The 11,648-nt window shown below is 44.5% G+C and overlaps 2 protein-coding genes across 3 annotated transcripts; both read left to right on the plus strand.

Moving 5' to 3' along the window:
• The first annotated feature begins 606 nt into the window (after window positions 1-606).
• On the plus strand, window positions 607-1,775 carry LOC127329052 (uncharacterized). The gene is made up of 2 exons (XM_051355599.1): window positions 607-1,247; window positions 1,292-1,775. Exons 1-2 carry the CDS (start codon window positions 607-609, stop codon window positions 1,773-1,775), a joined length of 1,125 nt encoding a protein of 374 aa, XP_051211559.1.
• Window positions 1,776-4,593: 2,818 nt separating this feature from the next.
• Window positions 4,594-10,452, plus strand: LOC127334441 (CLP protease regulatory subunit CLPX1, mitochondrial). Of its 2 annotated transcripts, none has more exons than XM_051360888.2 (15): window positions 4,594-5,408; window positions 7,028-7,089; window positions 7,228-7,325; window positions 7,450-7,533; window positions 7,657-7,703; window positions 7,814-7,888; window positions 7,976-8,053; window positions 8,288-8,344; window positions 8,862-8,932; window positions 9,029-9,128; window positions 9,225-9,329; window positions 9,482-9,544; window positions 9,650-9,772; window positions 9,878-10,015; window positions 10,131-10,452. In XM_051360888.2, the coding sequence occupies exons 1-15, from the start codon at window positions 4,698-4,700 to the stop codon at window positions 10,203-10,205; spliced, it is 1,887 nt and encodes a 628-aa protein (XP_051216848.1). In that variant the 5' UTR covers window positions 4,594-4,697; the 3' UTR covers window positions 10,206-10,452. The 2 variants fall into 2 exon arrangements, with proteins under 2 accessions (XP_051216848.1, XP_051216847.1); XM_051360887.2 differs by having other exon boundaries at window positions 4,595-5,408; window positions 9,878-10,021.
• Window positions 10,453-11,648: the final 1,196 nt, after the last annotated feature.

The following is an 11,648-nucleotide window of genomic DNA, read 5'->3' on the forward strand; positions in this document are numbered from 1 at the left end:
GGAACATATCCAATATAAATTAATCCTATAGAAATCATTGTAGCGTAATCCTATAGAAAAATATTATCAGATCATAACTCATGAAAAAAATTGCTACAATTAAAATGAATTCATCTTCCCACAAGATTTAAGTAGCCATGAAATCTCAGGGAAATCCACTTTAGCTCATAAGTGTAGACGTACCCACTACATAAAAAATATAATTCAAAATTTCAAAAATTCTGAAAAGAATATTTTTGTGCCTTGTGTAAAAAGCATAATTTGTGGTGCTCCAAACTAGATTTTCGCTAGTTTCTTTTGTCTCTTTTACAAAAGCAGCCAAAAATATCGTTTTCCCTCAAAAGTTTGTCCAAAGAAATAATGCATGTCCGGATGTGCACATGAGATTTTTCCAGATTTTTTTCAACATTTTGAAATACAATTTCAATGCATTTTTTCCAGAACAAAAGCATCTATACCTGTAAGCCAAAACACAATGTCCGCCGGTAAATGCCTAGTCTAGATAGAGTTCCAGTCGAACTAGGATAGAAATCTTAGATATAGTGCTCCGTAGACCGTAGTTGTGCTGAGCCCCGCAAGATGAAACGAGGCTCTCATACGATTGCGATGAGCGCTGGCCTAGGACCGAGCAGCAGCTCATGGCCAGACCTCCTGCCCGAGTTGCTAGTCCAGGTCCTCCTGCGCGTACCGTCCCACGCCGACCGCGTCCGCTTCCGTGCCGTCTGCAGCTCCTGGCGCTCCGTGGTGCAACCGTGCGACCTGCCCCCGCTGCTCCCATGGGTCGCCCTCCGCGACGGCGCCTTCCTCAGCCTCCCGGACGGAGCACTCTACCGGTTGCCCTTTCCGGCCGATGTTTCCCACCGCGTCTCCATGGGCGACACGCTCTTCTCCGTCCACCGCGACGCCACCTGCTACCGGACGAACCCTCTCACCGGGGAGACGACCAGCGAACACATCGACCCCGACATTCTCTGGTCCGACATGAGGATGAGGACACACAACGTCCGCAAGGTGGTGGTATCCGACCGTGTCGTCGCCGCTATAGGCATCAGCTGCCTCAAAGCGAGCATCTGCTCCCGCGCGCCGCAGACTTGCTCGGCCTGCTTCCAGTGTGAGCTGCCCGCCGACGACATCGTGCTCTTCCAAGGGAAGCTCTACCTACTCACCTCACGACATTTTCCCATTACTCTACAACTACATCGCAAGCTCCACGCCATGGACTTGGGCCAAGCCATAGCCAACGACACGCATCATGCACGCGTCCTGCAATGCGTCATACCCGGCACCGCAGACATACCCTGCCGGCCTACTTGTATAAGCGCCACTACTACTTGGTGGTGTCCGGTGACCGGCTGCTCATGGTTGAACGGGAGGTCGAGATGGAGCCCGCCGGCAATGTACCCAGACGGACTCGCCGGCTCGAGGTCTTCGAGGCAACGGGCTTGCTGGACGGATCAGGCCATGCGCGCTGGCGGAAGGTTGATACGTTGATGGGGCATGCTCTTTTTATCAGCCTGGACTGCTCTTGGTCGATCCCTGTTGCCAGCCATTACGGCCGCGCGGTTGCCGGAGCTCAGGAAGATTGTGTCTACTTTATGAACGAGCATAAACTCCACTCTAGCACTGACGGAAAGCCCGAGGATGATTTCCGCAACTGCGGTGTGTACAATATCAGAGACCAGACCATGTCGCCGTTGCCAACAGAGTTGGCGTCCACTCTGGCTTCACATGGCGGTCCATGGTCTTTGACTTGGTTTTTCTTGCCCCACATATGATCGAGTTGTCAGACAGGTTGGAGCTTAGGTTGACATGTTATCGAAGACTAAGCTCTCGAATTTCAGTTATGGTTTTCCCGGTGTCACATGTGAGAAAGATGTTAGAGTGAATATATGGATTGCATAGCCCGTGTTGACTTCTTTGGGTCACACAAGAGAGGGTTATTGAAGTGTATACGGTATACATGAATTGCCTAGCCTTTTTTATTTGTCAGAATTCTTAGTTTGGTTAGCTAGTGTATGAAGCTCGACAGACATAGCTCGGCATTTCGGCAAAGCATTATGTACATACACGGTTTTGCTCGTGTGACAATGTGAGTCTATCTTCCGGATCCTAAACCATGGATGTGGTCGGAGATTCTAGATCGTGAGTCCATGTTGTATGCATCCCCGCCGTGGTGATCATGGCACCAAAGTATCGACATGATGCTTATGTTTTTATTTATTTTGTAATAATTCTGTGGCGTGCATTATCAATGTTCCACCTAGATCTTAACATTGTGTTATGCAAAGGCCGAGTGTGCCTCATATCCGTTGGATTGAGCGGAACGAGGATTGCACTGTCCCGACGCACTTCATCGAGTTTCGCAACCGCGCTTCTAGTGGTAACCCTCATTGCGTAAAACCTCGGTCGGATCTCAACTATCGTGTAGGGGAAATTTTTTTATTTGCAAGGTTGCATCCCTTGTTGCCCAACAATAGTGTGTTGGTACATGAGATCTTTTTGTTGGACACGAGAAAAACTATTTGTTGTATTCGAGTTTGTTGATTTTATTACGTAGCCATCTTGCAAAATGCACATCTATTGTACCAGCCGCGTACAACAATCGATGTTGTCTTGCAAACTTTTTTTTTGCTAGGATCAACTATTATTTATGTTACACAGGGTATTTAATGAGTTGTATAGTCGTATGTTCTGTTTCTAGAGTTGCAAACTTACAAATTTACTCCCACATGAAAATATTGTTTTTTTTGTGATCATCTGTAATTTATATGCTACATTGGGGTCTCATTTCAAATAATCGGATGCATAAGTGTATGTTCAGTTAGTTTTTATTACTAGAGTTGCAATCAAACAAATTTCCGGTTGCATAAATTGATTGTTTTTTCTATGATCGTCCGTGCTTTTTATTACATAGGCTTTCCATTTTAAATACTCTGTCGCATATGTTATTTCTATGTTGCAATCTTCTTGATCGCTGGAGTATTGGTCCATGCCTTTGTGATCGTCGGCAGAAGCTTGCAACCGTTGTAACTGATCTACTGGGTAAAATGTATCCACATCACTGATTCTATCGCACGGAGTTGGCGATTAGAACAGAGCCAGGAATGAAGTATAAGGGGGGCAATCTTAGTATATAAGGGAGGTAGAATTAGCTAAAATCACAGAAATAAGGAGCTGTCATGGCTTGTGTTCAAAGGAAAATCATGAGCATAGGGGGGGGGGGGGGGGGGCGTAGACCCCCTCGTCCCCCCTTATCTCCGTCCCTGGTTGGTGAGGTGGCAAATGGATCACAATTATCATCCGACAGACACCTACTGCGAGTAAGCCATGTACTTGTGTCTAGCTTACATCTAATTTTCACGTGTGTTTGACGGTAATAATGTAAGATATTTAGACTCTTTTTTGAGCTGTATAAGAGCATCTCTAACAGAGCCTATAAATCATGCCAGAACCTTATTTTTTCGGCTAATTTACGGATTCGTGTCAAAAGTGGCGCAGAACAGAGACTGAACTCCCTGCCCGGCCCGAAAAACTTTTTCAGGGGCCCGAAAAATTTCACACTCGATCCCTATTACTCCCTCCGTCCCAAAATGTAAAGCGTCTAAGGATTAGTCAAAAGTCAATGTTTTTTAAGGTTGACCAAGTTTATACACAAAAATATAAATATTTACAGTACTGAATCAACATGAATAGATTCACCATAAAATATATTTTCTTAATATGTCGATTCGATATTGTAGGTGTAAATATATTTTTCTAAATATTTGGTTAAAGTTAGTAAAGTTTAACTTTTAACCAGTCCTTAGACCCCTTACATTTTGGGATGGGGGGAGTAATACAGACCGAAGAGCGGTTTACAGGCCCAAAACTGAACGGATTTCTCACCGCTCCTCCAGCGCCGCCGTTCGTACAACCGCCTCAGCTACTGATTTCTGGCTGCTTTGCTAAAATTATGCGACCACGACCAAACTCGTGGTTGCAGGCGGAGCGTGCGGCGACCGGATACGGCAGGCCATGGCGCCAGCGCGGCGCGGTGGCAGGCGAGCAGCTCCACACCATGCACGCAGGCAGTTGGCTAGCAGCATCACGGCCGTGCGCGTCCGGCCGCATCAATCTGGCTACGCCGCCCGAACCTTTGGCTCCTCGCGCTCGGCTCTTCCCTGTGTGCGACTGTCCTCACATGACCCCCAATCTCGCGACTGCAGCTAGGGGCGCGGGTGGCGGCCGCGCGGGGAGACGTAACTAGGCAGTGACGCAGACAGTTCTTGTGAAAAAGATGATGGTTTTCCGAATATTTCGTTTTTCAGTTTTTGTTTACGGGATCTGTTCTGCGCTAGCTGTTTTACGACCCGTAAACACATTTTTGGAAGACTAAACTCGAGTTTTTCGGTTTCTGCAAGATAGACACGAATCTCCAGCTAACAAGGAGAAAATGGGAACGTGCAGAGCAAGGTCCCTTATCCGAACCCAAGATTCCAGCCTCGCCGTCCCGGAATCCACGTATCCACCTCCCCAGGCGAGGGCCCCCACCACGTAAAAAAAACTATCTTTCCCGCACACGAGAGAAACAACGCAGAAATTCGCTAACCACACCCGCAACCGCAACAACAAACAGCACACTCTCTTTCCCCCTCTGATTCTCTTTCTCTCTCGACTCCGCCCCAATCCGCAGCTCCCTCCTCGCCTCGCCTCCCGCCATGTCCGGCCTGCTCCGGTGGAGGCGCCTCGCCGCCACCGCCACGCGCGCCGCCTCCACCCTCACCGCAGCCGAGTGCTCCCCCGCCGCCGCGCCGCCGCACCGGCTGCTCCACGATCGGCGCAAGTGGGAGGGCCCCTCCTCCTCCTCCTCCTCCTCCCGGGGCGGCTCCTCCTCCACCGAGGACCCGGAGCCGCGCCGCATCCGCGCGGAGGCCCACTGCCCGCGCTGCTCCAAGCACATGGACATACTCTTCTCCCACCGCGCCCCTCCCCCCGCCGCCGCCCCCGGCGCCGGCGGCTACCAGGCGCTCAACCTCTGCCCCAACTGCCGCACCGCCTACTTCTTCCGCCCCAACCTCCTCGTGCCCCTCCAGGGCACCTTCGTCGAGATCGGCCGCCTCCGGGCCGACCTGCCCCCGGACGGTCTCAGGGCCAGGGACCCCGCCTCGTGGGAGGCCTCCTCTTCGCGGGATGACGGGGATGGGAGTGGCGTCGCCGTGCACGTGCCGCCGGGCCCGCCGTTCCATCCCAACCTTAACGTCGTCCGCGTAGCCGGCGGCGGTGGTGGTGGCGGGGGAGGCGCTGGGGGCGAGGAGGGGGAGGGGAAGGAAGGATGGGGAGGCTCCAACCTTGGCAAGGATTTTCCCACGCCTAAGGAGATCTCCAGGGGGCTCGATAAGTATGTAATTGGGCAAGACAGAGCCAAGAAGGTGAGGATTCTCACAATTTTTTGGCATTCTGTGAGTAGGGCATGTACAATCGTTTAGACGGCTGCACTTGTTTTAACTAACCGTTTATGTTAGAGATGCTTGGTCAGCTTGTGCGAAACGTTAGGTGTTTAATTTAATGCTAAATGCATATGTGCCACCTATAGACTATAGGTTATGGCAAAAGCATTTTCAGACTCTTCTTCTGTTTGAAACTTGTAACGCCCTGAAATGATGGCAGGCTAGGAGGGGTGTTCTTCCTTCAATATCGTGATCCATCTGAATTTGGCAATTTAAAGTAGGGATTTATCCTTTTTGACCTATGCTGAGTCATAAACTAATAATGGAAGAAACTTCATTAAGCTTTGCTCCAATGCACTGCTTCTAGTATCGATGCAGATCCATAGTGTGGGATTATACCAACTACTTATTACTTACGTCATTTTAGCTAGTTCGATGTCTAGGCTGAACCTGCGAATTGATCAGACCAGCCAACTGAGGAAATTTATGAATGGTAATATGGTCTATTTGGCGTAATAGGATATGCATTCCTCACAGAACCCGTTGGTCTCTTAGTCTCACCTTTCACACACTGTGACTGGAATTTTTCATTTATGAGATTAGCAAAATACTGACTAATACTGTTGTGGACTTACTACCGTGCTGAATATAATACCTCCTAACTTGACACCCAAGGCGCTATACTTTCCTAATCCTTACTCTTCCGAATTTACCTTTCCTAATCCTTTCTCTAACTCATCTTCCTAATTCAACTCATCCCCTTCATGGACTCTTCCCTAGGCGACTCCTTTCCCTGTGTCTCGTTGGGAGGCAATGTGCTAATGTCCACAACAAATACACACCCATTATTTGTTGATAACATAGATACTTACCGCTGAAATTTTTGAAACAATTAATGAGAAGAAACTATTAACTCCAGTCAAATTGTTGCACCCGTCTTCTTGCTAGCACCTGTTCTTTGCTTCTTGCTATGCTCAGAAGAAAAGAAGGGATGTGCTCAGTGGGTAGAGTTGCTTTCGACCATTGATGGACAAGAGAGATAACAAAATAGAAAGAAACGAAGGGATGGCTGGCAAGGCTCAAACGTGAAAAGAAGTCAATAATCTCTTCTTGTAGGATCTAATGTGTACATGAATAACAATGCTTGGAAGTTGGAGAGGACTATAAAATAAAATAGCAACATTTCTTTTTTTGTGATAGAAAGACGGAGATCTTGCATTCTGCGGGAGACATGGCCCAAGGCTCCTGCCTATCCGCCAGTGCAAACAGTTCTCTACAAAAAAATTGTACTGAAGAACCTTGATGATTTCACCTTCAATCAACCTTAATTTGTGTGCACCTTCCCTTGATCTCTGTCATCTAACCAAAATATGGTAATATGGTACATATAGTTTTGATGAGGTTTTGCCAATCAAACTGTCCAAATGTTGCTTTCTCACTTTTAAGTTGTATTAGCCATGAGCAGAGAGCAGCAGAAGTTTTACCTAGATATTTATTTACTCTAATCCGCATATAAGCTCAAGTACTCCTGATCAGTGGTGTTACTCAACAGTCAACCACTATAGATGATAAGCTCAAGTACTTGCCATTTAAATTTGCAGGTTCTATCTGTTGCAGTATACAACCACTATAAACGTATATACCATCAATCTGTACAGAAAGGGTCAGTTCCATTATACCACCTCAATTTTTTCCCTTCATTTACAAAATGACTTGAGGATATTTATTACTGCACCTGCAGAACTAGGTTTATGCATATCATTCAGTGACTAATTATGTGGTATATAAGCTAAAACATTAGGTCTGGAGCAGATTTGGGTTCTGATGGTGAAGCTGATGCCGAAGACAATGTCGAACTGGAGAAAAGCAATGTACTGTTAATGGGGCCTACTGGTTCAGGTAACATTTGCGACTAATCACTGTCAATGTGACATTCAATTCTAGTTTCTTCTATATTGGATGAACTATAGTAAAAAGAGAGCGCTCAGTAATATTTTGTTTGAATGCTTCATTTGTTTCACAGGTAAAACTTTACTTGCAAAGACATTAGCTCGGTTTGTGAATGTGCCATTTGTAATTGCTGATGCAACAACATTGACCCAGGCAAGTCTTCACTATTCAATGATGCTTATGTTCTGGAGAATAGCGAAAGCACATAATGATGTCTGTACACAACCAAGACCGTTTTGTTCTGACACCAGGGCTTGAATTTTCAACTCCCTGCAGGCAGGATATGTAGGAGAAGACGTAGAATCTATATTATACAAGTTACTTACGGTATGGTTTTGACTACACATATTTTGAAAAATAGAACTTATGGTTCTCTGAAATCTTAATGTCTTGTATTTGAAAGTGAACCATGGGTGTTATATTTGTACATTGACTAGGTGGCGGATTTTAATGTGCAAGCAGCACAACAAGGGATGGTGTATATTGATGAAGTTGATAAAATAACTAAGAAGGTCTGTCCTGAACTCCTGATTAGCTTTCCATTGAACAGTTCTCCTTGGTATGGACAGCATTAATCAGTTGATGTATTCAACACGCAGGCTGAGAGCCTTAACATCAGTAGAGATGTATCAGGTGAAGGTGTTCAGCAGGCTTTGTTGAAAATGCTGGAAGGCACGGTGAGTCATATGCGTTAACCTCCGGATGACCCAGTCAGCTCATGTGGCTCTTAGCCTACTTAATTACGCATAAAGTTTAACTGTTGTAAGCAGATGTTGGTACCTATAGGATCTCTGGGATGAAAACAGATTAGTTATAGATTTAAGTATTAAGAACAGTGTCTTTACTTAAATGTAAAATTTCTTGATAATTATCTCTACATAACTTTTTTTTTCTGATGTTGAAATGCTTAGATAGTCAATGTCCCTGAGAAAGGAGCAAGGAAGCATCCTCGTGGTGATAATATACAGGTATTGTTAGCACTAAGCATAATTGTGCATGACATTATTCCACAAGAAAGCATCCATGCTATGTGTTTTGCCTGAATAATTACATCCTGCCTGTTGTTCCCATGTCCTGTATGATAGCGAAAATATATAGGTTATGACCTTGTCTTCATATACATATTTAGCAGAAAAGATAACTTTATTATGAATGCATATGGGATAGGTTTCATCTAGTGCTGCTTTATGCACATATCATATTGTTTCTTTATACACAGTGGTGGTGCCAGGAGCTAGGACATGGGGTGGTAGCAACTTTTTGGGACTAATGCATATTTTTAAGTCTGGGATTCTTTTGGAAAATTTGTGGGTCATCCACAGCTTTTACAAAGCTACACTGCTGTTTACACCACAAATGTCACCTTTAACTAGCAATTTTAATTTCCTTCTACCATCTAAACTATGCTCCACTTTTCTGGCCATTGCTTGTTTAAGGTACGTAATCATGGGCTAGCTTAACTTTGTGGTCTTCGTTGCCATACAGATAGATACAAAGGACATTCTGTTCATATGTGGGGGTGCTTTTATTGACTTGGAGAAAACTATATCGGAGAGGTATTTATTGTTTTTACCCGCTTGGAAGCTGCTATCTCTGGTGTTTTCTGCCAGTCTTCATCTAAGATGTATCCGACCACATTTTCTCGTAAATAGGCGACAGGATTCTTCTATTGGATTTGGGGCACCTGTCCGTGCAAGCATGAGGGCTGGTGGTATTTCAAGCGCTCAAGTGACATCGTCCTTGCTGGAATCAGTGAGTACCATGAGTTCAGGAGCCAGATATTTTCGGAAGTCTTTGTTTCAGGGAGAACGCGAATTTATTCATTTTGTAAAATCGCTTTGTTATCAGGTTGAGAGTGGTGATCTTATAGCATATGGACTCATTCCGGAGTTCATTGGACGTTTTCCTATCCTTGTCAGCTTGGCAGCACTAAATGAGGACCAACTTGTTCAGGTAGCATGATTATATGCTGTAGGACAAAACAATTCCTAGATCATCTTGTGATCTAGTTATTTGCCATATTAGTGAGAAAAGGCATGTGCCTGTATTTTTATATGATGTTATGGAACTTTGAATGGGTCACTGATACAATGATATCTTGCAAGGTTCTCACTGAGCCAAAGAATGCTCTAGGCAAACAATTCAGGAAATTGTTCAGCATGAACAATGTGAGAATATTTACATTGGAAACTTGCAACCTATTATCTAAGTATATTTGCGTTGGAAATATACAACCTATTATGTGTCTCATATTGCCTCGATGTTCCTTTCAGGTTAAGCTTCACTTTACAGATGCTGCACTAAGAATAATTGCGCAGAAGGCAATGTGCAAAAATACGGGTGCACGGGGCCTAAGGACTATCCTTGAGAATATTCTCATGGATTCCATGTATGAGGTTTGTCCCATGACAATTTTGTATACCTTTTCTTGAACTTGCACACAAACTCGATGGAACTGGCATGTCCCTAAACCATAAATTTATGAATTTTCTGCCACGCAGATTCCAGATACTAAATCTGGAGAGAAGCGAATTGATGCAGTGGTTGTAGATGAGGATGCAGTAGGATCACTGGATCGACCTGGCTGTGGAGCCAAGATCCTTTACGGTGATGGTGCTTTTGATCTTTATCTCTCCCAGGTAAAGGTGAGAATTGCTAACCTCAATCATTGTTTGCCTTGTGATGTTGCTGAATGTATATCTAGGGCCATACCATTTACCGCCACTAATATTTTGTGGACTAAAAATGCCGCAGGCAGTGGGAGATGGAGCAGGAACCGAAGTGGATGGGGAAACTGATCTTTCCCCATCAAGAGCCGTGAGCATGTGATTGCATGGTTCCCATAGCACCAGTGTAACCTGTAAAATCTCTTAGCTGTGTTGATGTAAGTATTACCTTGTAAAGAAAAAAAATGTGCAGTGTACCAATCGTCCATTGCTAATTCAAGCCCTAGCACGGTCCGGCTGCCTGCAAGCCGTTGCATTGTCTGTAGCATGTGTATATAACTATAGTGGCTACTGGATGTTAAAACTCCGAATACTGAAATGAAAGGGGTGAAATTGAGCAAGGTGCAAAATGATGCTGCCAGTTTGTTTGAATTGTGCTATATGATGTCAGGTAGCCAGCATTGTGCGGTAAAGGATGAAAAATAAACAAATTAAAAGCTATACCGTTCACATGTTTATGAGTTGTTAACTGGAATTGTAACATAGCTGTTAATCATAAACAACTTTTATGCTGAAAGATGATCGTTGGCAACCAAGTCATGTACACAAAATAGGAGGTCACACATGCATCTTTATTCCTCTACTTGTATCTAGTCGGACAGAGCATCCCTGAACTTAAGTTCAAATTCTTAATAAAAAGTCAGGTTTGCTTGTGTAGTACTACAAATCGATTCAATGGACCCTTTCCTTCAAGCCGACCTGGGAAACACTAGTAGCGCATCCATACTGCAGATTGAGATAGAAGGCTGCAGCGGCAACCTGCCGATCGCTGGCGATGACATACGAACCCCAAGCTGTGTCGGCGGGGCAGTAATTTGGTGGTCTGGTGCATGCCTGAGAATAAGAGGGGTAAAAGACATTTTATCAGCATCCAGGACTCTCCTGTTTGTATTCCCAAAACTAATCCAACAGCTGAGATTATTCCGGCTATCCAAAATATGTCAGATGTCCGATCTAAATTTCTGGGGTATTACAACTATGATGAAATCATAATTTTCCATTGGAAGCTTCAAAACCTTATCTATATTGATTCAAATCAAAAAGTGATGCAAGAGCTTTGTTGTTTGCAACTATGATTTTAAACTTGACTGAATGTTATTGCTGCGTAGTATCTTTGTTGCAACCTTATAACCTTTGGAACATTGACAAGATGCATACCCACTAGGATTTTTCTATTCATTAAAGAAGTTATACTGTGGATACTTATTCTTATTCAACTGTCATGCATAGTTAGAGCAAAGTTTTTGTCAAAGGCTTTTTATCGCTTCTGCACCACGTTTGAGTTGCTTGAGGACAAGCAACGAGCTAAACTTGGGGGAGTTGATGCATCCAAATTGCATCTACTTTTTTTTTCTAAGTACTTTGCTCATTGTTTTGCTCTGGAATCTCATCAAACATGAAATAAACCTGCAAAATCTCATGCTGTTTTTAGCAAAAAAAAATCTTATTTTCTGTCTTTTGACGTGGGTATCGTTGGAAATAAATTTCGAGAAATTCTGGCGAAAGTTTTTTATGGAAAAGAAGGAGTTTCAGAAGAAACCGGAGA

Source organism: Lolium perenne, chromosome 6 (assembly GCF_019359855.2).
Source record: "Lolium perenne isolate Kyuss_39 chromosome 6, Kyuss_2.0, whole genome shotgun sequence".
Classification (NCBI taxonomy): domain Eukaryota; kingdom Viridiplantae; phylum Streptophyta; class Magnoliopsida; order Poales; family Poaceae; genus Lolium; species Lolium perenne.

Excerpts from the sequence above, each read along its gene's own strand:
- LOC127329052 (XM_051355599.1), top strand. The coding sequence starts at position 607 with ATGAGCGCTGGCCTAGGACCGAGCAGCAGCTCATGGCCAGACCTCCTG. Across the intron at positions 1,248-1,291 it reads CAAGCCATAGCCAACGACAC|ACATACCCTGCCGGCCTACT; the intron begins GCATCATGCACG and ends CCGGCACCGCAG.
- LOC127334441 (XM_051360887.2), top strand. The coding sequence starts at position 4,698 with ATGTCCGGCCTGCTCCGGTGGAGGCGCCTCGCCGCCACCGCCACGCGC. Across the intron at positions 7,704-7,813 it reads TATTATACAAGTTACTTACG|GTGGCGGATTTTAATGTGCA; the intron begins GTATGGTTTTGA and ends TACATTGACTAG. Across the intron at positions 9,545-9,649 it reads AATTGTTCAGCATGAACAAT|GTTAAGCTTCACTTTACAGA; the intron begins GTGAGAATATTT and ends TGTTCCTTTCAG.